Raw genomic sequence first — 27,756 nt, forward strand, 5'->3', positions numbered from 1 at the left:
ATGTTCATTTTACACCCCACTATTCCACCTTACCTTCCTACCACTCAGTATCTATCACCAGTTAGTTTCATGCAATGCATGTGTCCATCATCATTTTGAGGCCCTAGCATCAGTCTATAGCTAGTGGCACCATCAGTATCCGTCTGGATCCGCGCTTTACCTCTTATCAGTCCCAGTATCCATCTTCTACACTTGTGCACTGCTTGCACTACCTTCCCGCACTTTGCGCACTTTCACACTTCGCTTTCCCGCGCGTGCTTTCTTGCGCTTTCACTGCCATTCGCCAGGGTTGTTCAGCATCATTCCGTGGATCCTTGCTTTCCTTGCTTCCCCTTTAGGGTTGAACGTTCTTGCATTCTGCGAGTATAGCAGCTAGGCAGAGCTGAGACTCACTTATACTGGCTGAGCACTTTTCTTATATGTGCCTGCCAGGTTGTGATACCCACAATGGTAGCAGGTATGTCCAGAGAAGGGAAGTAAGAGACAGTATGAGACTTGGGTCCTATTTATCTAACTACGTGAATGTCTGGGATCACATAGGCAAGAGTAGTAGCGAGACGTGAGGTATTCGGGTTAGTATGTAATAAGGCTTGTGGTTGCTGCAGCCATGGGAATACATGTAATAATGCCTGCTGCTCATTCAGTAACAGTGAGATAAACTTAAAAATGCATCAATGGAGATAGGTGGACATGGGCAGGACATGGGAGGACTCAGTACCGATGGGACAGGACACTTGGCCGAGGTGTGATATGACCGAGACAGCAGGTAAGGGACGGTCCTGTCTAACTGCAAGTGGCCGAGGCAGCAGGTTCAGATCAGCTGAGTTGGGCATAGTGCGCTGTGACAATGGGAGAGTCGGAAGAGTCGAGGCCTTGCAGTGAAGTGATGGAGGGATATGATGTGGCCTCAAGGAGGTCTGACCTCTATAGCAAAAAGGGGTTCTGCGAGGCTAGCCCAAGTTTGAACACCACACTGCCTATTTGGGTAAATTTCGACGCTTTGCAAGCTACTGTATTCACCATCCATCCTGCAGTTGATAATCACCTGTTCTCTCAGTTACATTCACCACTTGAAAAAAATGCCAAATCTGTTGACAGATGATAATCTTTGATGTCGCGCACTGTTTCAATTGTACCTATCAAATCACTGATCTTCGTCAACTGCCCATCAGCGCCACTAACAATATGACCACCAACTCTTCTGCACTGTGAGTCATCTTACTTTCTCTTTGACTTAACCACTCAATATCACCTTTCACCAGACCACCCAAGCCAGCTTTGTTTTGCCACCTCAAGATACCTGAGAATCTGGATGACCCTGTTGAATTATGTACATGTCTCCATCCCGAGCTCCTGACCTATGTATCATATATACATACTGACCACTGTCTCCTCAGCCCCTGAATACCTCATGATACTTGCTGCCCAGGCCAAGACCTCCAAGCCCAATGATGCCTGACACAACCATGGTCCTGGAGGATAATCTTGTTGTGCCAGTGGACTATATTGAGAATCTCATCAAGGCATGCCGGAATGCGAAGAAGCAGCAGTGTAATGCAGAGTGTAAGGCTCAGTTGCTCAAGCTTAAAATTTCACAAGGGCTAGATAAAATTTACACCAAGTACCAAAATCCATGAACATGATCTCAATTGCAACCTCGCCTCTTGTGAATGCTAAGAATCCTCGAAAGCTGCATGAGCAAGAATCCTGCTTCAGTCAATGATTGCCCACTGCCGACCTCCATCCATTGGCACACGCCCAACGAGACATTGCAAGCAGACAATGTCCACGACATCTAAAGTATCATTGAGGCTACTGTAAAAGTGAATGACGAGAGTGTTCAAGCTTGATGGAGTGGATTCAAGTTTGCATGTTGACAATGCAGCGAGGAAAATGGTAGTTGGACCGTCAACTTTGAGAGCTGGAGTATGTGGAATGCGAATGACAAAAATATGTTGCAGATGGCCATAGAATGTCTGTTTCTCATATGCAGGTGGCATGTGATGTTGTCAAGTGAATTTATCAATGAGGGTCTGATACTGCAAAGTACTGTTGGCACGCGCAATGACACCACATAAACAACTAAACTCACTCACACAAGTGTGGCATCTCATGAATCATGTTGGGATGAAACAAGCCCTGCCGCAAGCATTGTGTCACCACCATCCAGCCGTCAGACCTTGCCCCATTGCTCAATACACACTTCTTTGATATGCTAGGCGAACCGATGCTAACGACACATCAAACCAAGTTGCAAGTGCCTTGAAGATCCATGAGAGTGTGACTGATGCGAGTGGGGTTGTTCTCTGTGGTGGCAAGAGCACACATGATGGATCTGTTGATTGGGGAAGTAGTGCCTAAATTTTCATCATTGTCATGTATGCCCCCTTTTTTATGAATTTCAGGCTGCTTTATTTGGTTTTTTTAAGTGAAATAAGTGTGGAATAAGCGAAAATTTAGAGATGGAGTAGGCTTAATTAAGTGGCCTACACTTTTTCACTCAAATGACTTGATCATCCTTTTCACGTAATTAAGTAACAAATTAAGTTAGAAAAGCAACTGGTTGTTTTACTAATGTAGTGGACTATATAAGGCTGGCCAGCATGTATTATACATGGACCAGCTGAGCAGTGAGGACTGGCTGGCCATGATTCTACAAGGTTTTGGCACATCTGGGGCACTGGTTCTATGTTGGAAAATGACTGAAGTATGTGCATCAGGGAGAGGTCTCTGCTCATAGTTTGCCAAAAGCTCTTGTATGACCAATATCTACTTCACAACTTACATAAGCAAGTACCACAACAAAACTTTGAATAAATAAAAACAAATTCTCCCGCTCCCTGTGCCCATCGCAAATCAATCATATCGAGCATCTCCTGTGCTACACACTACTGCTAGTTGACACATGGACGTGCTCCTGAAAAGCAATTGAAGTCATAGCAGATGCTCTATCAGAGTTGGCCACGAGCTCAGCATGATATTCTCGAACACTGAGGATCAGGCGTGGTCCCAGCACAAACAGCTGCACAAACTGGAATATCTGAGAGAGACCGAAATTAATCTGAGTGTCCAGGGAATATGTGTCCTATAAAAATGATGAATCATGGTTACATGTAAAGGTCGGTGACAAATCGGCATACCGCTGAGAGCGTCAGAGATAATAAACTGATCTCGAAGCAAGAGACAGCCAAAAAACTAGCACATGCAAATTTTCAGCGGAACAAGAGCACCACACTCATCTCATGAGCTCACCTTGCAAAGTAGCTAACGTGAGTTTGTATTAACACCGTGAAACAATCCCCGATAACACCTCTTGTTGAGTGTCGTCGCAATTCACGGAAGTGTTTTACAGCAATTCACACCGCGAGACACAGGGCAACGACCTCCCATACAGTGGAAAGTATCCAAGTAATGGAAGTCAAAATTTGGGCTTCTCCCGCGTAGGAAATCATGCACTGATAGGTGCCGGAGAGAATGTATTCCTCTGGTATTTGTCAATGAGCCTGATGCACTCAAACATTTCATACATAATTAAAGCTTACCCCCTGAAGTATGTATCATCATTATTACGCTGATCACTGCATTGGCGATTGCGATGGCCAGACGGATGACACGAGAAATATCAGTGCCTTTCTTGATCGCTGATATATGGCACGAGCGAGTATGATGACTTGCATGATGTTTCAGTCAAGTAAATATCACAGAGGCATATAGCTCACAGCCCAGTATTGCCGCTACAACTTCACCCGTCCAAATGTATGCGTCGTATATGACATGGCCTGACAAATCCAGTGACAATAGTTATCAGCTTCGGAAAATCACAGGCTCGAAACAAACTCACAACTGTAGGAGTCGTTATGTTTAATCAACGAGTTGCTCGAGAATGACACTCACCCCTGCATGGCAGTTTAGTTGTTTGGATGAGAATGAAAAGCATTGGTGTAAAATACTCACTGCATCTGTCATCGAAATAGTTGGAACACCCACTGTATGCCGGCCGTCACAAGAATGAAACAGAGTCTATGCGAGGAGACATACCAAGTGTGCACATCCTGATTGTGAGAGATAGGTAATGAGCACAACATCGATGCCTTAAACTTCCAAATGTACACAACATATCCTATTCCAGCATAGCGCACCTAGGATATTTTGAAGTCAGCAAAATATGTACTCGCTGAGTGTAAATATTGAGATACAAGGTACATACAATGAGATAGAGAAAGGTCATCAAGGACTAGCATTGCCTCTGTCACGAACAAGTTGTATTTTCACGTCGTTCTTTTGATGTGGAAGTCCACTCACCCAGATCAGTTCAACCTATAATGCAATTCTAAGCGAGTTGGCTGCCCCAGTGATGGATTGACGTACCTCTTGTCCAAACGTAAGTGCTGAGAATACCATAAGGATATCAGTGGTCATTTCATACTTAGTCTTGCTCACCCCAATTGTACATTACCCCGCCAGAGGCAGCGACTGTGAAACCGCAGCCAAGTTTAATTGAGTTATCAACGTGGTAATGTGGCTGGATCTCCACGAACCTATAAAATAGCTGGCAATAATGCTCGCATTGATGGCTGGCCACCAAATGGGATCATTCGAGATGACAGGCATACTATTAGAGGATGGGAGCGAGCGGGGGAACTTGGCAGACGTATGACAATCGCATTCGTGCTTGATATACCACAATCCAGCACTTACATTGCTGAAGTGATATGTGAGGAATGATATCTGATTGATTGAAGTAAGTGTTTCAGCCTGAATTCCAGTAGAAAGACAATCTGCATCCAGGGACACCAATGGGATCAAGGTAAAAGTTGGAGTCGTTGAAATGGCAAAGCAGTGACTGGCGAAGAATGTTTGAACACCATAGATGATTTCTGCCCGGGCCCCGCCGTGCTGATCTTCGAAGTATTCTTGCTATGATGTCTTATGGAAAGCCAGACCACCGTGCTCTACTTTTACAACTTCTTCTCAGAACCACCAATTGAGACAAGTGCTTCCATTGACCTCCAAACACCCCCATCGGAAAAATATATCAAACTGTGATCCATCAGTTGTGACACGTCATGGTAGATGCGGAGAAGGAAGTCATATTGTACATCATTTTCAAGTTCGTGTCAAGGAGTAAATTTACGTGAATACAACAGCATCACGCTAGATCACGCTCGCTATCAAGAGTCCGGAGCATCTTTGTCGGGGAAATCCAAACATCACGCTCACTACTGAGAGTCCTGCGTTTCGATTATTTCATCTTGACTCAGATACTTCTGCAAGCCAGCCCATCACAGTACTCATTGCAGATATGCTGCACCTCGAACATTGTCACTACAACCTCTATGTTGCCGTCACCAAAAATATCCTGCCCTCCGCTAACGGAGCTGACCATCATGATAGTAGTGCATCAGTGACAGCCGGAGCCTCCGGAAAGAGCTTAAGAATATACAAACAGGTCCGTCAATATTGCCGCCACACTCACAGGGACCGAGGGGACTGCACTTGAGTGATGAGGTCCAGAGGACATTCAGTAAAGAATGCAAGCACGAAAAACATCATACTTTCAGCTGTAATGAATAATTTGAAATTGATAGGGGAGGCTGTGGTCGAACGTACCTCTACGTGAGTAGAGCATACTGTAAGTTGTATATAATTGCAAGCGTCTCGCGGCCGTGCTTGCTAATTGGATACGTTCATTGGAGATGACCACTGAGCGAGCTGTAAGAGCCCATCCGGACAATGAATAACAAAATTTCAAATTTCAACTGAGTCATGTCACATGGTCTGGGAGATCCCGGATCACACAGATTCTTTCACACAGGGCACCTTGCTTCCCCGCCATAACCGCCATGTCATCTAATGTATCAAGCCACAGTGATGGATCTAATCACTCCCTTCATTCTCGTGGTACCGTTGATCCAGTAGAATTGAAGAAGAACCAAAGCAAAAGAAAGCCTGCTGCCTCCTGGACGCTAGAAGAAGAAACTGTTTTCATTGACTTCCTGTTATCTCAGTTCTCTGCAAGTGGCGATGGAAATCCCAAGGGTACAACACTCACCAGCGCTGCAAATCTACTGAAGGAGAGATTCCCAAATGCATCTGGTGCTGAGAAGACAGCTGGTGTTTGTAAGAACAAGTGGCAATCTGTATGTTATCAGTCCGATGATCGTGTTGCCGGTGATCAGGGAAAACTCAAAGAATGTATGTCTTGCAGCTCAAAACATCATACTGGTGCTGTCGCAGATATCAAGAACACATCGGGATTTACATGGAGTGATGAGTATGGAGCTGGAATAGTGATGAAGAATGACGATGTCTGGGATCGGTACGTCAAGGTATGTATTGTTGCCACTGCTGCAGCCGGCACTACTAATAATGCAATCACTCTCAGCGACGCCCTGCAGCGAAGGCCTTCAAAAATAAGGGCTTCAAACATACCTCTGCTATGGAGCAGATGATGCCAAAGATTGCAAAAGGATCGCATGTCTATCGACCACCTCCAGTGCCCACCGGCAATGACATCCCTCAGGCTACTCCTCCCTCCTTTAATCTCAGCCAGCTTACCTCTGCGACCGAAGAAGTCATGCAAGCAGGTGGCAGTGGGCTTCTCCACACTCCTGGGCCATCGGCCACTTTCAGTGATCCCTCATCAACATCGCCCTCTACTCCATCTTGTTTCCTTACCTCTTCCGGTGGTGGCTCAGCCCCCTCGTCTGTGTTGACAAGTGTTAGCCGCAGTGCAAAGCGCAGAATCAGTTCCACACCCTCAATTATTGAATCAGAAGCAAGCGCTCGAAAACATACACGCCGGCCACTATCTGTAACTGCCCAGGCACAAAAGGATGGGTCTGAGACGATGAAGGAGCTCGCTACTTACATCAAAGACTACCTCCAAACTCCCCCCAGGTTACTTCATCTGACCCCCTTGCTCGTGCTGTTGTCTTGTTATCAGAACATAAGACTCTTACAGCTGATGATCAGCTCAAGATCACAGACTACTTCGCTAGGGACAAGACACAGGCTGTAATTTTTTCTAATTTTCCAGAGACAACTCGAGCTGCCTGGTTGGAGAAAACTCTCCGCAAACTCAAGTCCAACCAAGACGACGATGTAGTAATGGTATAGAGCTTGAAGCGGCGGTTCCTGCGGAGTGTAGTACGACAATACAAACTACTACTTATTTGTATTCAAGCTGTACCTGGCAATGGAAGTCCTCGTTCCCTATGCTCATTGAGATAGTCAGCCCACATTTCCTCTGCAATTCTCTCCCGCCGCTGATCCGCTCTGCTCCGTTCTGCTGCGTCAGCTGGTCCATCGCCGAGTTCGCCCAACGCAACATCAAGGTTCATTCCGTCAGATTCGACGTCAAAGTCGTCAGGATGATACCTTTGATTGAAGTTGTGCAGTGCGCACAGCGCTACAGGGATCCAAGCCTGAATATCCATGTTATATTCAGGGACATATCGCAAGATGCCCCATTGACGCTTCATAACGCCAAAAATGCGTTCAATCACATTGCGAAGTCCAGCATGACGAAGGTTGAATAGTTCCTTGGCATTCTGTGGCCTGTGTAGAATCCCAGTCAGATGCTAACTTAAAATAATAAAGGATTAGTACTACTTGATATTGGCCTGTCGCCACTCTTTCAAATGATAACGGACACTCCGGTATGGAACAAGGAGGACATTGGAGGTACCAAAACCAGCATCCGCAAGAAAGTATTGACCTTCAGGGATTCGTAGGTGTTGTGACATAGCAATCAGCCGACATGGTTCGTGCACTTCCTAGCGGAGTTACAAGAGCATCTGAGTGGCGGAGTAGTTAGTTGATATAATAGATAAACGGAATCAGCCGAATATATTCTGCGCACCACGAACTCCTATTATTGTCGCTGTTCCTACTAAGCCCGGAACCTAAATCTTAAGAGGTTACAAGCCCTGTGATACGTTATAAAGTTAACATCAAAGCAATACATTGACACAAACAAGCAAGATGTCAAATCCCAATCCTAATCCTCCGACTTCTACAACTGTTGGGGCTTCCACAACAGTACCTGTCCCTGCAACAGTACCTGTTCCTGTGGCTACTCAGAAACCTAAAGAAATAAACTTAGGAGCGTTGTCGTCATATAAAATTGAACCGCTGAAAGAAAAAAACTGGAGTGGATGGAAAGCCCATATGATGGGCCTTCTCAAGCTTCACGGCGTGGCTGAACATGTCGACGGCACGATGAAAAAGCCTGATGCAGGCAAGGTGGATGAGTTAGCGACCTGGAACAAACTCGACCAAGTTGCACAGACCTTGATAATGAACAGCATCACTGACGAGCAGATGGTGCATGTTACAGAGGCTGCAACAGCCGAACAAATGTGGACAAACCTGATGAGTATTCATCAAGTTCGAGGACAACAAAGCGTCGTCGTCGCAAAGCGAAATTTATTCACTATGCGGGCAACTGAAGGCGTCAATATTGTCGAACATATCAATGAGATGAAATGGCAACAAAATGACCTACATCTTATGGGCGAGATGATTACGGACAAGGAATACAAGTCCTTGCTCGTGATGTCCTTACCGGACTCTTGGGATGCCTTCACATCCTCGTACCTTGGTACACATGCGGATATGCAAGGGACAAAAGGCATAACCTCCCAGGAGATTACCTCATTGATTATAGATGAATATAATCGCAGGGAGACACACGGTACGCAGGAGAAAGGATATTATGCTAAGAGTACCAAACGCAGGAAAAAGCGTAAGATTGAGAAGGAAAGACCCAAACAGAACCAACCGGAATGCTCGATTTGCGGTAGGCATAATCATGCCACCGCGAAATGTTATTGGAAAGGCAAGCTGAAGTGTACGTCCTGCAATAAATTCGGACATGAGACTTCAGCGTGCTGGGGAAAGAAGACTTCAGGAACGTCATCCAGACCTCAAAAGCCGAAATGTGCTTACCAAGTGCGTGGCAAGGGTGACGAGACTGATATGGAAGTCGAAGACAAACCTAACATTGTGTTTATGGTTCAGTCTGATTGTGCCCCAAAGAGGGACCAAGAGTCAATGATCTGGTACGAATGGTTCGCAGATTCAGGAACAACATCACATATAACCAGAGTTCGAACTGCACTCACAGATTATGCCCCAACAAAAAGTGAGGTGGTCGGGATAGGGAATGAACCCCTTGAAGTAAAAGGGCGAGGCACAGTTGAACTTGAAAGCTATATGGGCAATCAGAAGATCAAATTTTACTTAAAAAATGTACTATATGCACCGAACGCATCAAACAATTTGTTATCCGTACGCCAGTTGGATAAAGACGGCGGATGTGCTAAGTTCGGCGGTGGGAAAGTGTCCTTGTACGCTAGACAAGGTCATCACATCGCAGAAGGAAATATTGATCATGGCCTATATAAATTAAATGTGAGAGCAAAATTAAAGCCTATAGCAAGAGCACATATCGTACAACGAAGACCAGCAGCCGATTGGCTGACATGGCATAAACGATACGGACATGTAGCTATTACTGGCCTTAAGAAGCTATATAATGAAAAATTAGTAGAAGGCTTTAATGTCGATGGAAGCGAACCTTCATTTGAATGTGAAGCGTGCATACACGCGAAACAAACTAGGGAATCTTTCCCAAAATCAGTAGATGAACGAGCAGAGAAACCATGCGAACTTACGCATAGTGATGTATGGGGTCCAGCTAGGACCCAATCCATAGGAGGAGCTCGTTATTATGTATCCTTCGTGGACGATTGTTCCAGAAGGTGTACCATTGAATTTCTAAAGCACAAAAATGAGGCGTCGACAAAGGTAAAGGAATATATTGCCTACCTTGAACGACATAGAAATGAAACACCCAAAGCGATTAGGGTAGACAATGGTACTGAATATATCAATCATGAGCTGATAACATGGTGCAAAGAGAAGGGAATAGACTTACAAACCACGGCACCATATTCACCACAACAAAATGGTGTATCTGAGAGACAGAACCGAACGCTAACAGAATTAGCAAGAGCGATGATAACCGATAGAAACCTACCAGAGTTCTTATGGGCTGAAGCAGTTGCACACGCCGCATATGTGAGAAATCGGGCACCAACCCGGGCATTAGATCATATAACCCCTGAAGAAGTATGGAGTGGTAAAAAACCTGATGTGTCATACTTACAAGAATTCGGCGTACCTGTTTATGTTCTCCAGGAGAACGCCAATCAGTCGAAAATGCAGCCTAGGTCCTTGAAACAAGTCTTTGTCGGTTATGTGGATGGACCGAAGGCAATAAGATACTATGACGCCCGAACACGTCAGATACAAGTGAGCAGAAATTATAAATTTATAAGCTCACCAGAAAACTCTCCACAAAGCGCTAGTGATGTGCAGCGCGAGGGGGAGAATGATATGGGAGAATTAGACGCTGCAGACATCAGGGGGAGCTGACGCGCAATCACCTATACAAGAACACTCCAAGGATGAACAGCAATCAGATATACGAGAACACTTACCAGAAAACAACTCAGATAAGGATACATCCGCAAGTAATAAGCGGAAAGAACCTGCCTGAGACACAAGAGATGCCCAGAAGAACTAAAAGACAGACGGTTAGAAAAGACTACCACAAGATGAATGAACCAGACTTCGAGGATGACGAGAATAATAAAGCTAAGTCATATGAAGTCAAAAACAGTGAACTGCCATTGCCAGAACTCACAGAGGAAGATATAGTCTTGATAGCGATGGTAGAAGGAGGACACATTGAACCCAATGAGCCAAAGAACCTAAGAGAAGCACAGGCGTCAATTGATTGGCCAAAATGGGAGGAAGCGATACGAGCCGAACTTACCCAGCTAAACGAAATGGGTACTTGGGAATTGGTAGAACCACCCGAGAATAGGATGCTCGTTGGAAACAAATGGGTCCTGGTTAAGAAAACAAATAAAGAAGGCGAAGTTATTAAATATAAAGCAAGGTTAGTAGTGCAAAGGATACTCACAAATTCCCGGTATGGACTACACAGATACTTTCGCACCGGTAGTACGTCTTGAGTTGATTCGATCAACAATGTCTGTTGCAGCTGCCCTAGATTGGGAAGTTGAGCAGATGGACATAAAAGGAGCATATTTGAACGGCACCTTAACAGAGGAGGTGTACATGGTCCAACCGGAAGGGTATGAAGACAGTACAGGAAGAGTGTGCCGACTTCGAAAGACCTTGTATGGATTGAAACAATCTGGACGTGAGTGGAACATTGAATTAAATAGTTGTCTAACAAAGATAGGATTTAAACGTACCGAGTCAGATCCATGCGTCTATATAAGACAGACTGAGACAGGCACACAGATCATAACAGTATGGGTAGATGATCTACTCCTGTTTGCTAATAATCCTGATCTTATGAGTCAGTTAAAGACGCAGTTAAAAGAGATATTGGACGTTACCGATCTAGGAGAACCTAAGAAAATAGTAGGAATTGAGATAACAAGAAACCATGCCGAGAAAACAATTAAGTTGTCTCAAGCACGGTACATAGACTCAATCCTGTAAAAATACGGTCTCCAGAACTGCAATGCAGTAGGTATGCCCATGGATCTGAAAGTCGTATTAGAAAAAGAAGATACTGACGCAAAAGGCGAGCGTAGTAATAGTTACGCCTCATTAGTTGGATCTTTAATGTATCTTGCAGTGGCGAAACGTCCCGACATCGCGTATGCGATTCAGAGATTGAGCTCTTTTACCGCAAATCCTGGACTAACACATTGGTCAGCAGCAAAACGGGTATTAAGATATCTAGCAGGGACTAAAGACCTCGGAATTAAGTATCGAGGAACCGATTCCACAAACGCCAAAGTCAAATTTGAGGGATGGACAGACGCAGGACTATGCTAATGACATCCGCAATAGAGTCTCAGTATCAGGATACATATTCAAGCTAAGTGAAGGAGCCATTACCTGGAGTTCCAAGAAACAAAATGCCGTCTCACTATCCTCAACAGAGGCAGAATATACAGCAATGGCATATGGGGCGAAGGAAGCGGTATGGCTTCGATACTTGTTTGAAGATTTGAATTTGGCCCAAGAAGGACCAACAATCCTATACAGAGACAATATGGCAGCGTTAGCGATAGCTCGAGACCCTCAATATCATGCGAGATCAAAACACTTTGATGTAAAAAATCATTACATCAGGAATAAGATTCGCGAGAAAATAATACAAGAGACATACTGTCCTACAGAAAGGATGATAGCAGATGTACTCACAAAACCGCTAGCTGCACCATCACATCAGAGACTCTCCAACATGATGGGCATGTCTCCAGATTGAGGGGGAGTGTTGTGACATAGCAATCAGCCGACATGGTTCGTGCACTTCCTAGCGGAGTTACGAGAGCATCTGAGTGGCGGAGTAGTTAGTTGATATAATAGATAAACGGAATCAGCCGAATATATTCTGCGCGCCACGAACTCCTATTATTGTCGCTGTTCCTACTAAGCCTGGAACCTAAATCTTAAGAGTAGGTCATTTGAATGGGTGTCCATCCACAGAGCAGCATCAGACATAGATCCGTCCCACCCACAGAGTGAATACAAGAAATGGAGGTCAAAATCGCAGATGAACAGACAATTTTGCGATAAAAAACCTTTGCGGTTACGCATGTGAAAGTGTTCCTCTGGCGGTACAAAAGCCTGGATATGTGTGCCGTCTACGGCACCGATACACTGATCAAAGAACCGATATTGAGGATCATCGAGAATTTTATGGGAAATTGGGGTTGTGTGAGTCGGAAATGTGATCTGGGAGCTGTAAAATGGATTCGACGAGAAGAAGAAAAGCATGTGTTTGAAATATCTTGGAAAATAGATTAAGTCGCTTGAAAAATAATATCGAGACCACTATACCTTGTGACCGTGTCAGGGGAGCGCTGGAATCTCTCCCCAACAAGGCAGGGATGATAATCTAGTGACACATGTATATATAAAAATGCCAAGCTGCTCCTCCACTGATATGCCATTGCGGGATAGGACAAATCTATTGTGGTGAAGAACCTGCAGCAGTGCATTGAAAACATTGCCATCAATACCAAAGTTGTGCCGGATCCTGTCAGGATGTCCATAAATGAGCTCATACACCCATGCTTCACCAGTGAGGATGGATGTATGATATGGGATACGGACAGTTGAGGATAAGAATAGAAGCTGGTAGGTATTCATAATTTGCACTACCATAGCTATGAGAATCACGGTCCAGCGACGTCGACGTTGGTCAAATTGTTGTTGCGCTTCAAGGTCAATATCATAGTCCATGTATGCGAAGCGTTATCATTGTTAATATGAAGTCTAACCGAGGTGTGTGATCCGGGATCCCCCAGACCATGTGACATGACTCAGTTGAAATTTGAAATTTTGTTATTCGTTGTCCAGACAGGCTCTAAGAACTTCAGAAGACGCATATGATGTCCCGGTAGTAAAGAGCGTACCGCTTATCACAAATGGATGATCTGCTGCAATTGTCGAAGGACCTGAGAGTGGAGAACACTTGGGTGCGGACATGGCTCCACTTGCGTGAGCAATCACCAATGACCATGCCTCGACTCGGATGTAGCCTAATCAGTACAATACATTCTGGTAGTGAAGCATACATTGATCGAATATACTCACAAACTGCTGTAGCGTATACCAGTACTTGCGTGGTGCTTATGCTCAGCATGCGGATGTCTGAGTCAGAATAAGAGATACCTCGAATCATGACGCGGACGTATCACAATGAACGGTTAATAATTTTTTCTAATGGTCGTACAGGGTGTTCGGAGGTCAATGGAAGCACTTGCCTCAATAGGCAGGTTCTGAGAAGAAGTTGTAAAAGTAGAGCACGGTGGTCTGGCTTTCCATAATGTCCAGTGCGAGATGCAACGTTCAGCCACGACATATTAATAACACCATGTGGTTCATTGACCCATCACAGGTTTGAACGGCGTTCAAGTCGACCTTGTGACAGACGTTGCCTATTATTATTAATTAAGTACAACACGAGCAGAATCTACAACCATCTGATTCATGTACACGCTGATTAGTATAAATGCGACCAGAAGGACATACATGCGCTGTATCCAATTCCCTGTCATAAAACATGATCAACGTGTGTAGCGACGAGGGCAGCCGTGCAAAGAAAGTGGGGAATCGTACAAAGAAGGGGGGGAAGGCACGGTCGTACAAGAGAGGAAGGGGTTGTTGTATGAAGAAAGAGCGATCAAATGACGTGAACAGGAACGGAGGCAGTGGGAACGAATGCGATGACGAATGGGTGGTGATCGTACACGCTTTGAATGCGAAGTGAACGAATGTGTGATGGCTCTAGTTTGGTGATTCATATGTAAGCAATGACAGGAATCGGGTGGATGCACTGGTGAATAGATAGATGAAGGTTGTAGACGAGCTTGAGGAGAGAATAGCCGGTTGGGAGAGGGAGAATCAGAGAGAAAGAGTCTGCCGTTCATTAAAGGAATTTCCTCCAACCGTAAAGAGATTCTGTCCCAGGGAGATGCAGCGATCGATATTGATGAAATCAAGAAAGTGAAAACTAGGGAATGTGAACCGCGCGTTTCATGGGACGAGCGAGAGTGACAAGTAACCGCTTAAAAAGGTGAACGAAGGAGCGTGCAAGCGTGCGGTATACGGTGTGCTCGTGGTTACAGAAAGGACCCGCCTGATTTCAAATTCTCAACAGCACGCGCAATCTTGTCAAGAAGGTTGGGCGAAAATACTCAGATGAGACATTTTGGGTCGATCGCATGTTGCTGAGGTACTAGTCTCCCCTAGTATAGACAGACGATAGCCGTTCCTTGTACATTGATAAAAGAGCGTATTTGCAACGGCAAGTTTACATGCAAGTGTAGAGCCTGTAACTTGCAAACAGCGTCGGAATCTGGAATTTGTACTTGCATATGCCGTATGTTGACGTACGTTTGACACAAGGTAAACTGTTAAGCATAGACTCTATCAGCATCAACAACAGCACTGGATGCTGCTGCTAGCGTTACAGGCTGTAGGACTAGGGGTGGTCGAGGAGGTTCAAGTAGTAAAGGGAGAAGGTTGTCCAAATATTGAATTTCGTCGATAGTACAATTGGATTCTCGCTATGTATTTCGCAGAACATGTAACAACACGTATTGTAACATGCCGAGATAGCTCCGGCAAAGTACGTTGCATGGGTGGAAACTATTGATGCCACAACAAGTTATGCCAGTCGCTGTGGGGAGGTAGTCTCAAAATTTGTTGGTTAAAGTGTTATATAATCATGTGGCTACTATAGTATGTAGACTAACCTCCCCACGCGATGGGTTAGACTCGTGACCAGCCCCTCTATGAGGCAAACCTATCGACGGTTTGCCTCATAGATCTAGGGGCTGGTCACGAGTCTAGCGATGGGTAGGAGTCTGGAATAATTCATGCTTCGTCGTGCGAGCATCCTTATTAGTAATACTATTGCTTCCGTGGTTTAAACACACAGCTTACCCCAAATTTCCCCACAATATTATTGTCGCTCACTACGCTGACAACCCCAACTGTCATATCTTCCAGTTATGAAGCCGGGAGTTCCGTACCTTCAAAGAAACCCTCTCGTTACCTATGGAACTGGAGGCTCGACGTATACTGGTATGATAATTCTCGAGGCTTCATCGGGAGGCAGTGAATGCTGACCATTTCTACGTTCATAAGCTCGCTCGACGCTTAACAGATCGTTCGTTGTCGTTGTTCCATTAGCTTTGGCTGCAATCTTGGGATATATCACATACTTCACTCACCGTCATGATACCTCCTACCGCGCTCAAGCTCCTGCATTGGACAACCGAGTTGCCAAACTACCAGGTGCGCCTTTGAAGATTCAGTCTTCGCCAATTCGTTTACCTCATGTGTTGATAAGTGATGGGCTATAACAGTAGGTTGCCACGTTCCGAAAAGCTGTCGATACTGACCTGGCACCTCACGCACAGCTTGGAACGCATACCATGTGAGTGCTATGGAGTTAGTTGTGAAGGTTTTAACTCAGATCTTTCAGTGTGACATAGACGAGGGCCTCATGTTACAAACCGCACAGCTTATGAAATCTCTCAAGTTAGCGGCAAGTATCGCTTGCTGTCGGCCTTATTCAGGGTGGCTGAACTTGACATCACCACTAGGACGCTGGATACACTTATGTCAACATTGATGATTGTTACTCAGAGAGAAGTAGAAACGATGATGGTGATATTGTCGAAGGTTCAACTATTTTCTCCTGACAGCTTATATGCTAACATCCACGGCCAGACGCGACGAAGTTTCCGTCTGGAATGAAGGCCCTCACAGACGAGATTCATAATCTTGGACTGTGCGTGAGATGTTATATACATACATCTCAAATTGCGTTTCACTGAGATTTTTCCTTGGCACACACAGGAAAGCTGGCATTGTAAGGACCTATCATTTAGTCATTCCTGTACTCTCCCTGACCGTGCCCCTGTCATGCAGTACAGTGACTCGGGTTGGTTCACATGCCAGTTGTACCCTGGCTCATTCCAGAACGAGGCAAGGTAAGCAGTTCCGCTCCTGGTCATTACATCATGCTCATATCTAGCAGAGACGTAAAACGCTTTCATGACTGGGGCTTTGATTATCTCAAGCAAGTATCGATTCACTGACTTGAACGACTGTTTTTGATGGTGATTGTCAACAGGTATGATAATTGTGCTGGTACGTGGACTCACACCATGTCTAGTTTGTGATTGCTCCATATGCATCAGTTCCATTCGACAACATCACGCGGGAGAATATTATGGGAAGTATGTACTTATGTTCTTCACTGCTGTCAGAATCCTCACTGGCGGGTCCAGGATACGAACGTGTGGCAAACGCCATTGCTGATTTTTCTCTGTCGTCTGGAACACCACCCTTAATTCTGTCCATGTGCCAATGGGGAAGGGTGAGACTCCACCTCGTTGCAATGTTTGGATTATGGACTATTTTTGCAGGAGCAAGGGTGGACTTGGGCTCGCAGATACGGGCAAAGTTGGAGGGTGAGATAGAGCACGTATCACACATGTCTGGAAGCTAACGAATACTTTAGACGACCAACGATATTGGTAAGCGTTCAAACTCCCCGAAACCATTCACTGAGGATGCAACTGATCGGTGGGCAAGACCCGAACTGGCAATCAATTGCCAAAATATTAAACCAGTAAAGAAGCCGCGTTGCTTATCCTAGAGTAATTCACATCGTCTTCCAGGAACTCGTTCTATACTTGGGCAACTGATTTCTATGGCCATAATGACATGGATATCGTCAGTCATGTTCTGTGGTGTTGTTGGCTGCGCTGACACGGGTCCTTGTAGCTTGAAGTGTACGTCATTGAGAGGCCGAGTCTAATTGTCGTCTCACGATCGACAGTGGTAATGGCCCCCTAACGTACGAAGAAGCGAAGTCCCATTTTACTGCGTGGGCGCTCTTGAAGTCACCTTTACTTATTGGCACCCATGTAAGTCCGATCCCTGTTGACGAACCTTCCGCTCACGTACGTCCAACTTAGCTCGCTTCTGCTACTAAAGAAACCCTCGAGATTCTGACCAATCCAGAAATCATTGCGATTCACCAAGACTCAGTTGTAGGCACTAGCATCTCACCTTTCCGGTGGGGCATCAATGTAAGTCATTTCAACTTATTTGCAGTTAATCGGAGGCCACGTCGTTGATGCCACGTTGCATCCATAGCCTGATTGGGTCAGCAATGACACACATCCCGCACAATATTGGAGCGGGGAGAGTCAGAACGGGACGGTGTTTATGCTCGTTCGTGCTCTCTTTGAGACGCGATGTCCAAACAGTTAAATGTTTATACAGTTAAACACGCTGGATGAACCCGCCGACATGTTCTTCAGGTTGACTGAATCTCCGTGGATCCGAGCTGGCAGACAATACACTGTCCGGGTAAGTTTCATCTCCCATGCAGGCTTTCCGCGGCCTTCTGACTTGCTTTGTCTGTCTAGGACCTTTGGACGCATACAGACAACGGCACTGCAGTTCGCAACTTCACAGCTCACGCTGTTCCGCCGCACGGTGTTGTGGCATTGCTCCTCCAAGACGCGGGTAATGAGCCGGATGACTTGTGGCCGCCTTGTGCTGTGTTGGAGTGGTGCATGAATTCTAACGGGACTCGCATTGACGAATGAATGCTGAGGGCTTTTTTCTAAGTGATGTACAAAGTCTTGTATCACCATTGTATGTTGACAAATTTCATTGGATGTTGTATTGATATTGTATGGATAGAGGGCGACTAGATTACCTTTCGTGCCACGCTCAAGTCATTGCTGTCCGCATCTCTTCCGAGCAGCGAGGCACCTCGGTCCATTCTTGTGTAGGATGTGAGGTATCCCGACAGATAGCATGTTTGACAACCTGTCAGTGTCAAGTGGTTGGAAAACGTGGTCTCATGCATGGCCTGCCTTGATAGCCATAAATAAGCACTCTGATATCAACAGGTCAACGTCATGCGTCCTTCCACAGCTTTACTAACGTTTTGTTATCTCGTCCCTCTCGTTGTGGTGTCACCTCTGGATGTCTACAAAAGCAACTCCATCAGCATCCCGCTGAGTAGAATATCCAGAGACACGACCATAGAAGACGTGAAGGCACATCTCACGACCGTTTCTCAGTATGCTTGTCCGTCGATTTTTAGCGGAAGCGCAATTTTTAACATTCCTCAGTAAGTACGACATCACCTTACGCAATTATGCGCTGAACACAGGCTTGCCTCACTCCTTGAGCAATCGCGGTCCACCTTACAAACTCGGCGAACGTAGCACAGGGTCTCTAACCGGTGACGGAAACTCTGTCCCCCTAAAGAATCAGTGTCAATTTATGGTATGGCTCCATCGCTGTTGGGGAGCCTCCGGAATAATTCACAGGTGAGTACTTTCAGTCGCATGGCCATCTATGATCCTTGGTGCTAATGTCACTGATGTGCAAATCGACACTGGGTCCGCAGACCTGTTCCTCTGTTCCGTGCGATGCGATCTCTCCTGCGCCAGGCGTCGGCGGTACAATGCCACATCATCAACGACGTCTCTTGACCTCATTACGCCGTGAAGTATGGAAATAGAACGGAGATGAGCGGCGATGAATACACAGACGTGGTGGAGTTGGCTGGATACAGGGTTCGTTGGGAAACAAATTGCAATCAAACCATGTTGCTCATTCAACGCTCACTCTCACCAGGTGATAAACCAAACACTTGGTGCCACGGACACGTATTATTCTGACTTTGCTGCTTCCAATGCGCCTGATGGGCTCGCTGGATTTGCCTTCCAAGAGATTTCTTCATACGGTGCCGCGCCCCTTTTCCAGACCCTCGTGGACAGCCATATCCTGCACCAAAACGTGTTCGGAGTCTCTTTATCCACTCAGAAGGACGATATGATCTTCGCATCGGAGGATCGAACCCGGCAATGTACGAACCAGACACTTACGATTGTCCCGGTCACAGTCAAAGGATACTGGGAGATCCAACTCGGCGGGCTCTCCCGGAATGGAGAGGATATGATAGTCCCTACTGACAAAGCACAGGCTATCGTGGACGCGGGGACGGCCTTCATCGTCACGAAACCAGACAATGCCGTGAAGTACTACGAGAACATCAAGGGCGCAAGGGCCGTCGATGAAAGTTGGTCACCCTCCGACTTTGGGGTAGTCACTATGACAGATTTAATGCAGTTCCTTGTGATACGATCGGATTATTTGCACCAACTTTGGCATTTGGCGAACGGTTGTTCCCTGTCTCGTCAAGTACGTTCAACCTAGGGCCCGTTCACGAAGGCTCTTCGTATTGCGTCGCCGGCCTTACTGGCATGCCTGGGATGGGAGGTACGTGCTATAAATGAATACAGCAGAGTTAGGCTGAAGTATTGAGGAAGAACACTGAATTATCGGCGATGTATTTTTGCAAAACGTGTACACCATATTTGATGTCGGCAACACTTAGGTCGGTTTCGCAAGGCTGAAATTGTCGAGGGAAGTACGGATTGCAGCTGGAGGACTCAAGTTTGATGGATGGAAGAATGTGATTTGTCGATGTTTCTATTGTTTTTGTTTTAAGGTTGCATACAGACAACATAAGATGTCATCTTGCTTCCGACATGCATGTGAAAATCTACTGCGCGCAACTAGTATGAGAGTAAGCCGACATCGGCCTCCGCAGACTCGGAAGTATCACTTAAATTATATTGCGATAAACGTCCGACCTGGTGCTCAGGAAATCCTTCGTGTGCTGTGACCTGGCCATGGCGGATCTGGATTCCGTACTCCTGGCTGTACGAATCTGGATCAGAATCTAGGTAAGACTCGGAAGTCAGTACATGCGTCAGGACTACAAGCTACAAGTTAGCGTACCTTACTAGCCCCAGCGAAGTTATAGAATAACGCTGACGTGAAGCCAACAACGAGAATGCAAATTAGAGCATCGTGAGCTATGTCTGTTTAACTGGGGAAAATTAGGATGTTTGTGCGGTACTGAGGGCGAGTCAGAAGAGGATAAATTAAGCCAGCGCAGTCTAGCGATTGCTACATGTTTGATTTTTGGGTATTATCCTGCCTTCATCGTCACGGTCAGTCATCTGAGTGACCCACGGCCCCCCATCATGTCTTCCTTGCCATGGCAAGTGATCAAGATGATGGTACGCGGCGGCTATACAAGCGTCAGACTGATTCATTAGATGGACAGCTCCTCCAACCTCCCCCAAAGGGCGCCCGGGGGCCGCATCTAGTTCATCCGAACCCACCCGATGACCAACGTCATTGTGTGAGCCAGATACTCAGACGAGAAGGGCGCTGTGGGAAGCAGGATGGTACATGATGCATGAGTTGTAGTGACAGTCAAACATGGGAGCTGTGAGATCTTCATGGACCCTGATTCAGGATAGATTGGGGAAATCGATATAGTATTATCGCACAAAAGAAACCCAGGATACAAGACATCCTACGACAAAGATTGAGGTCCATTTTCTGACTTCTTTCCACCAATTATCCCATTCATACGTCTCGCCTGTCAACCTCGGGAGGGAAACGACAGTCGTCGACAAGACCACTGGTACAGACGGTGCGTCTGGCTTCCGGGTGGTAAGGGGCGTAGAATCATTCTCATGATAGTGATGGTCACTTGAGCCCACGATGTCCTGCAATGGGAAGACTTCAGCTTGTGCGACGCCTCCGAAGAAATCGGTAATAAGCGTCTTGTCCAAGGGACGGCGGAAAAGATCAGACCGGATGCCTGGATGAGAGTAAATCTTTGCCGGGTCATATGAATCGAACTGTCACAATAAAGAATAAATACGCGCATCAGATCAGTGATAAAGTAGAATACCAAATCTTGCATAGATGTCTGACTCGTCTTATTTATTCCTTCCATGAATTTGAGAACGTAGTGTGTATAGCTGTCGATGACAGAGACGCCAATGTCGTTGTCATTTTCATACTAGATCCATGATGAGCATTTCGTAACAAAACGAAGTGTAGAATTCTCACGGAGTAGGAATTCTCTTCAATCTGAGAGGACCCAGTCGCGAGAATGTTAGGGGAATAAAATTGAGAGTACATGGTATTTGCTTGACAGGTATCAATCATGAATAAAATTTCGTTGTATCTGATCTACCATGAGCTTCGAATACGATAATGCGACGAGAAATCTCACCTTTTCTTCTGCCACATTTGCTCGAATGCGTCAGCAATATCGAATGCACTTATTTCCTCTTGGTCTTGGAATTTGAGGAACTCGTTTCCTCCATGCCCAGTCATGTAGACGAAGATGTTCGAGTGGTCGTCTGTCAGAAGTCTTTTTGACCGTGGCATAGAGGGATCCACCCGACCTACAACACTTTAAATGATCTCCAATCAACACTGAGCCATTCATACCTGTCAATAGGCGTATGAAGTTCTCCACAGTTACTTCATATCCACGATAATCTACCTCGATGTTCTCGCCGTACAGGTCTAAGTGCCTGCCAGCTTCTGCATAGACACTGCCAGCAAATTTGTTCCTCGCATTGCACGCTACGTCATCCGCCAACATGAGGATGATGTTGGAGTCTGGAATCCCAAGACGCTTGACGGTACGATACCTGACAGGTGCATCAGGTAGGGAGCAACTCCGGGGATGGGGTGCGTTACATTCCAAGGGCATTTGCCATATGCTGTAGCACATGGTCTCAGAAAAGGCAGGTTATAGTGGTACGATCATGCTCACCCTGTAGTTGAACCAGTACCGAGATGCGCATACAAGGACTGCCCAATTGTTGGTATGTCCTGAATCCGAATCATGTCTACCGAAGAAATCAGCTGCGCGCTCGTCAGCAGACGTGGTAGAGCCCGATGAGCCAACCCCCCATGCCATGAAACATGTTAGTAACAGCAGGCAGGCCTGAGGAAGCAGCCGGAAACGCATGGAGAACACAACTGACACTGACAAGTGAAGAACAGTAGCTAATAACGCCGTAACGGCAACTCGGCGAAGGAAATGTGGTGCGGAGTTCTAAAACGCTACAATCTGCCTTTCGTCCTTTACCCTCATGAACGGCAAGCACAATTCTCTTGAACACGACATAGTTATTATGCTCATATTTTTCATAGGTCTTCACACCTATGGAGATGACTCGCAAAGCGACTCGGAGGAGATGGTCGCTTCATCCTCGAAGACCAGTGTGGGAATATATCTAAATAATGTAAGAGATTCATCATCGCAGCCTTGTGCAATTGTTTCCCTCTTTGTTGGCTGTCGTTCTTCATGAGATAGGATAAGGCGCTGAAAAGTGTATCAAACTCATTCTCAGATGGTACGTACCGTATAACGTGATGCATATATGTGCCGTGTTGAAGATGGAACCCAGCCAACCCAGCCCGCCTGCTACCAAAGTCTCAAGTAATCATTCGTCGGCCAGCGCAGCAGAGAGGTCACCCCCGTGCTCATGTATCAGATGAAATCGTAGGCGGTTCAGAAAGCCTTCGGGCTTTCAGTCCAGCGTCCGTGCCCGATGCGTTTCCGAACACGGAACACGTTGAGACTAGATCTCCGGAGGAGGCTGATGAAATCTCTCACCTCCGACAACTATTAAGACCACTACCAATTCCGGGTTTCACAGACTGGGGCATTTCGCCAGCGTCTTTGTCTCCCCATGACCCGACGATTCAGGTGCGACTGCGCTTTCACTCATGGGGATCTTTCTGATTATTCTTCAGGCTAAACTTGCACAGTTTCATACTTTAAAGCAAGATTCTGAACATCCCAAGCATTTTAACGATTCACTTATGTCCAACCGATCCTTCCGCAATCCCCATCTATATGCTAAGCTGGTAGAATTTGTGGATGTCGATGAGCGTACGACGAATTTTCCAAAGGATATGTGGGATCCAGATGATATGCGCCCTGAATGGTTTGCGGACAACATCGGTACGTAAAGTTACTTACTCTCATAACAGTCATTCATGCCCTCGCCTTTGGCATCTCTTCGCACTTGGCCATTTGTTCTACAAATTGTTCCGTGGTCAATTTTTTTTTACCGTGGTTCTCGGCGATGCATGTGGGCGCCTGTATCTCTGCTTCAAAGCCGCGCTGCAAAAAGCTCGCTCAGAGCAAACTGCTTCCTCTCAATCGAAGCGAACGCAGATAAATTTTACGACTTCTGCGAAGGTACCACCCCATCATCCCACTCATGACAAGCTGGCTCCACGTCACAGTAGCAGATTCCATCCCTACTCTCGCCTACGCTAAACTCGATATCTTCATGTATCATGTATATTACCACGCATCTCTGTATGTCACTCTCCAAGTCTATGATGACCAACTCTAGATACACTTCAAGTGCACGGGACCGTCCGTGATCATCGATCGGCTTTATCAGAGTCTAGTCAACATATGCTATTGTTCACTATTTGTCAACTCAACTTTTTAACAATGACGCCAGGCTGTTACGAATCCTGATCAGTTCAAACGATCGCATGCTCCCGCGACACAACATCATTGATGAAGGGATCGTGCCTTGCTCTGGTCTCATTCCCGCACATGAATTTTGCTCCGTTGATCAAGACTTTCGATGACAATATTGAACTCTACCTCGAAGCTGCATCGGCATAAATTCCAAACATTTCCGAGCCGCCCGAAATTCCGAAAGTCCCAAATTCAGTATCACCGTGTCACGTGCATATCCAACATACTTATGTTTGTTCATGTTTGACTCAACACTCACCAAATTCTTTCCAGTGCACCTCCGATCGACTCTACTTCGACGTTGTCACCATCGGTCTCAAAAGCGAGCTCGGCGTTTCTCAGCAGTTTGCTTCCTTTGCTTTAAAATCGATCTCATGCTTGTGAGCCTAACTTTTCGACTTGAAGTTCTATATTGTTGACACGGATCGCGTTTTTGATCTAGCCATAACTTTGAAATCGTGTTCGATTACTGTCATCTGGAGTTATCCGATATTCATCGATAAACCCACAGAACAACTTTTTTAAGGTGTCCCTCTCCGTAAATTCCATGGCCCAATCACTCATACAACCTGCAAGTTGCAGCATGTTTGAAGATGATGAAGACTCTCTCTTTGGCTCGCCGCCTCCGTCTCCAGCTAGAGGTAGGTCACCGGCGTTTCCCGCTCAAGCAGCCCAAGAGAGGGGCGCAGGCATAACACAAAATGTGGGGGCCATTGCACTTCCTGGTTCTCATATGTCATGTTCTGAACTACCAGCCGACCTATTAGCCTTGCCGTTCGGCAGCTTTAACACTCGCGAGCCTCCCTCCCTCGCACGCGCTGCCAGTGAAAAGCACCTTGCAAGCGCCGCAATCGCCTCGTGTTGCCTCATCGGTACCTTTTTCGACATCTCGCCCCTCTTCGAGGGCCACGGGAAAACGCAAAACAACGAAATTACAATCAGCAACACCCCGTCCTGCACCCCCGCCTATACCGTTCCCTGGCCCAGATGAACTACTACCTTCTAATTTCTTACGAAACCAGGAAGCGTTATTAGGCATAGCTGGCCTCGTCGGAAACGTGAAGCCAACCAGCCTTCCGCAACAAACAATCCGCGGGTCTACGCCTTCTAACCCCATCATTATTGAGGAATCTGATCCGACGCGCCCTGCCTCATGTCGATCCTACTCAGCTCACCTCTATCAATGGAGAAGATGCTATCACCTCCCTCATCAGACAGAAAAATATATTCCTGCGTTATCAAGCATCGTGAAACTCCTGGGCAACTCTCCAGCTGCGTCCACACAGCTACTTTCTACCAATGATCGTGCATCTTCGCGCCAATGCAGTGAGCCCGCAACGACTGCTCCACCCCTGCTGAAACGTCGCAAACTCACAAGCGTCCCTGCTGGTGCAGTGGAGTGGGATGTGCCCTACCCATTTCCTGAAGGTGAGGGCCCTAAGGCATATCACGCTACATGGGAGCGGGAGCGTGCGAGGCATCTAATTACGCAGCTTGTGGAGTTGATCAAGGCTGCTTTCGAGTCATCTCCGCTTGATGATGATCAGGTTCCACCATCTTCGCAGTCATCCGTGCGCGCCTCTGAACCCTCCAGGCACACGTCATCACCATCTCCTGTATCACCTACAACTATCAATACCTTTCAGCATATAATTCCAGACTGCACCATTGATCCTGCACTTCTTGCTATTTCCGTTCCGCCATCAGTCACATACAATGCATCTTCCCCGGTTCCCGCACTCGTCCATTCTCCAATCACATCTACCGAATCGTCTGATGGGGCTCTCACCCCGCCTGCATATAATGACCAAGGTGCATTGTCTCAAGATAGTTGGATAGCTGAATATGCTCACCTGTTTCGCGTGAATGGCGTAGATTCAGTGGCTGCTGCCAAAATGTTGTTGCAGTTTGCTACGAGACCTGTTGTACCTTCGCCTGCTCCCTCACACATAGACATTTCGCCGACAGTACTCACGTCATATCCTCAAACTACCCCATCCTGTTTCTCGCCATTGACGCACCTGCAGCCAGTCTCTCCTCAAATATCTCGCTCGCCGTCGGTTCAATCTATGCACAAACTGACTCCTTCCGTTCCTCGTCGCGCCGGCTTCAAGGCGGTTCATAAAGAAGACATTCTCCAGTGCGCACGGGAACGTCGCCGACAGATCGTTGGAGAGATCGAGCGGGCAAAGGTGGAGTTATGGGAGACGAGTATTGAGGGAGGGGTGCTGGGGCATCTCATGAAGGATCCAACACTATCTTGATATGTTTACTTACGAGATTCGACGTTTATTGCATGCAGATGGCTCAACCCGTTCCCAGAGCCATGCATTCACTGTCTTAATGCTATATAACTACCGCTACGCGCCGCTCTCGAATTTGCATTGAACTGAAGACTTGTTGAAGAGTAGGCAGCTTTTGTACCACGTGATCCCGACGCTCGAGTTTCTTTATTGCCTTAGACCATCTGGCTGATGCCATGCGTGGGATGCGTGCTGTTCAAGTTCTCTGGAAGATTTTGATGCCTCCAGCTTCGTCCGTCTGATTCGTTGTACTACAACGAATCGGAAAAGTAACAAGTCGTAGCTTTATCTACCACGTGCCAAACTGTTTGCTGGACATTGAATAGAACACGCGTGACAATCCTGCTCTGATCAGTTGTGATATTCTCGTGGTGTTCACCTCTCACATGTTGTCTATTCCAGCGGAGTCATTTACTCGAGTCACAACGACAACTGTGTGGCATCGTCCTCCGTTTGAATGTGAGTCGACTTAGTATCATCCCATATCCTTGATGTTTTTGGAAGTTGGGCCGTCCGCAAAGATTGAATTCACCACCTTGGCTTCTTCATGTACCAGCGTAGCCTTCATAAGAAATGTGAGAAGGCTAATTGAAAGCAGAGTCACAGTTAGCTCTAAGGGAGATGTTATAGTGACAGACATACTGGAGTCTTGGAAGTTTATCGGTGGATATTGTTCCTCCAACTTGCTCGTTCTTCAATGCGATCCAAGCAATGAACAGCGTACGGTCGACGTAGGCCTTCCCCTTGACATCTCGTCTTGCGGTGGTGCTAAGACGAGTGTCAATGGTATCCGGCCAACCCAACTCGAAAAGTGATTCCACGTGGATGTCAGGGGGATACTGTGTAAGGTAACGACTAATTTCTGTCACCCTAGCCTCTATAGCTTCATCAGTCGGGTTGTCTGGAAGTGAGTTGATAGCGTAGTTCCGGAGAATGCGAGAGCATGCGAGGATATTATTATGCGTCTCTGAAAGAAATTCCAGAAAGACCCCCTGATCAGTAATGGGTGTATGATAATGATGGTGAACAATGAATGGTGACATGTGGGCTTAGGAAAATGGGTTCGAGCTAATCTAATTTGATGATGTCATTTCGCCCCTATCTTCGGCATCAGTGCTTGTGCAAGGTGCCGGTAATCCTGAGGCCTGGGCCTGAACGTTTGAACGTTAACGGGGCATCACGCGCGATCCATTAATGTTGCCTACAGAGGTAGTATTTTCATATGTCCACGAGTATCTACGCCGAGTCTTGGACTTTTTTCGATCAAATCCATCTCAGGCTTCTCCGAGTTCCTCGCACTTCTCCGATCATCCCGGGCTTGCGTTTCCCCATTGAATACTACCTCCCTTCCAGCGCTCTGCTGGGGCATGCGACTCTTGCACCGGTGGAGCTGCTGTACAACACACCTGAGACACAGTTGACTGGGGGATATATTCGAAATCAATACACTCC

General features: G+C 46.4%; 8 protein-coding genes across 8 annotated transcripts; 5 read left to right on the forward strand and 3 right to left on the reverse strand.

Moving 5' to 3' along the window:
• Positions 1–1,712: 1,712 nt before the first annotated feature.
• DFJ58DRAFT_665523 (uncharacterized protein) lies at positions 1,713–2,009 on the reverse strand (the record flags this gene model as incomplete). The annotated part of the gene is made up of 1 exon (XM_041382507.1): positions 1,713–2,009. A coding segment is annotated over one exon (297 nt), but the record flags the coding sequence as incomplete, so codon positions are not given.
• A 487-nt stretch (positions 2,010–2,496) lies between these two features.
• DFJ58DRAFT_844434 (uncharacterized protein) lies at positions 2,497–4,051 on the reverse strand (the record flags this gene model as incomplete). Its single annotated transcript, XM_041393082.1, has 11 exons — positions 2,497–2,518; positions 2,786–2,840; positions 2,890–3,085; positions 3,141–3,195; positions 3,253–3,310; positions 3,543–3,641; positions 3,720–3,779; positions 3,842–3,843; positions 3,895–3,896; positions 3,955–3,986; positions 4,039–4,051. 11 exons carry the CDS (start codon positions 4,049–4,051, stop codon positions 2,497–2,499), a joined length of 594 nt encoding a protein of 197 aa, XP_041240177.1.
• Positions 4,052–15,490: 11,439 nt separating this feature from the next.
• On the forward strand, positions 15,491–18,285 carry DFJ58DRAFT_804948 (glycoside hydrolase family 27 protein). Its single transcript, XM_041391065.1, has 23 exons — positions 15,491–15,654; positions 15,718–15,867; positions 15,923–15,937; positions 15,993–16,009; positions 16,058–16,120; positions 16,179–16,257; positions 16,306–16,366; positions 16,435–16,447; positions 16,507–16,568; positions 16,616–16,657; positions 16,712–16,728; positions 16,779–16,817; positions 16,869–16,957; positions 17,007–17,051; positions 17,102–17,117; positions 17,176–17,212; positions 17,262–17,316; positions 17,368–17,375; positions 17,423–17,510; positions 17,562–17,675; positions 17,743–17,820; positions 17,872–17,958; positions 18,018–18,285. Exons 1-23 carry the CDS (start codon positions 15,582–15,584, stop codon positions 18,198–18,200), a joined length of 1,431 nt encoding a protein of 476 aa, XP_041240178.1. The 5' UTR covers positions 15,491–15,581; the 3' UTR covers positions 18,201–18,285.
• Positions 18,286–18,518: 233 nt separating this feature from the next.
• On the forward strand, positions 18,519–20,073 carry DFJ58DRAFT_747955 (eukaryotic aspartyl protease-domain-containing protein; the record flags this gene model as incomplete). The annotated part of the gene is made up of 7 exons (XM_041387565.1): positions 18,519–18,682; positions 18,735–18,935; positions 19,016–19,067; positions 19,119–19,184; positions 19,246–19,690; positions 19,741–19,890; positions 20,009–20,073. The coding sequence occupies 7 exons, from the start codon at positions 18,519–18,521 to the stop codon at positions 20,071–20,073; spliced, it is 1,143 nt and encodes a 380-aa protein (XP_041240179.1).
• An 871-nt stretch (positions 20,074–20,944) lies between these two features.
• On the reverse strand, positions 20,945–22,487 carry DFJ58DRAFT_804962 (peptidase C13 family-domain-containing protein). The gene is made up of 7 exons (XM_041391066.1): positions 22,265–22,487; positions 22,189–22,211; positions 21,934–22,139; positions 21,713–21,887; positions 21,547–21,664; positions 21,386–21,496; positions 20,945–21,332 (listed from the first exon to the last, which is right to left on the reverse strand). Exons 1-7 carry the CDS (start codon positions 22,460–22,462, stop codon positions 20,967–20,969), a joined length of 1,197 nt encoding a protein of 398 aa, XP_041240180.1. The 5' UTR covers positions 22,463–22,487; the 3' UTR covers positions 20,945–20,966.
• Positions 22,488–22,586: 99 nt separating this feature from the next.
• On the forward strand, positions 22,587–23,472 carry DFJ58DRAFT_731753 (HCNGP-like protein-domain-containing protein; the record flags this gene model as incomplete). The annotated part of the gene is made up of 4 exons (XM_041386086.1): positions 22,587–22,739; positions 22,811–22,850; positions 22,905–23,206; positions 23,254–23,472. 4 exons carry the CDS (start codon positions 22,587–22,589, stop codon positions 23,470–23,472), a joined length of 714 nt encoding a protein of 237 aa, XP_041240181.1.
• A 1,893-nt stretch (positions 23,473–25,365) lies between these two features.
• DFJ58DRAFT_628766 (uncharacterized protein) lies at positions 25,366–25,536 on the forward strand (the record flags this gene model as incomplete). Its single annotated transcript, XM_041381162.1, has 1 exon — positions 25,366–25,536. A coding segment is annotated over one exon (171 nt), but the record flags the coding sequence as incomplete, so codon positions are not given.
• Positions 25,537–25,701: 165 nt separating this feature from the next.
• On the forward strand, positions 25,702–26,355 carry DFJ58DRAFT_804979 (uncharacterized protein; the record flags this gene model as incomplete). The annotated part of the gene is made up of 1 exon (XM_041391067.1): positions 25,702–26,355. A coding segment is annotated over one exon (429 nt), but the record flags the coding sequence as incomplete, so codon positions are not given.
• Positions 26,356–27,756: the final 1,401 nt, after the last annotated feature.

This window comes from Suillus subalutaceus (assembly GCF_016647625.1).
Source record: "Suillus subalutaceus strain FC151 chromosome Unknown DFJ58scaffold_111, whole genome shotgun sequence".
NCBI classification, from domain to species: domain Eukaryota; kingdom Fungi; phylum Basidiomycota; class Agaricomycetes; order Boletales; family Suillaceae; genus Suillus; species Suillus subalutaceus.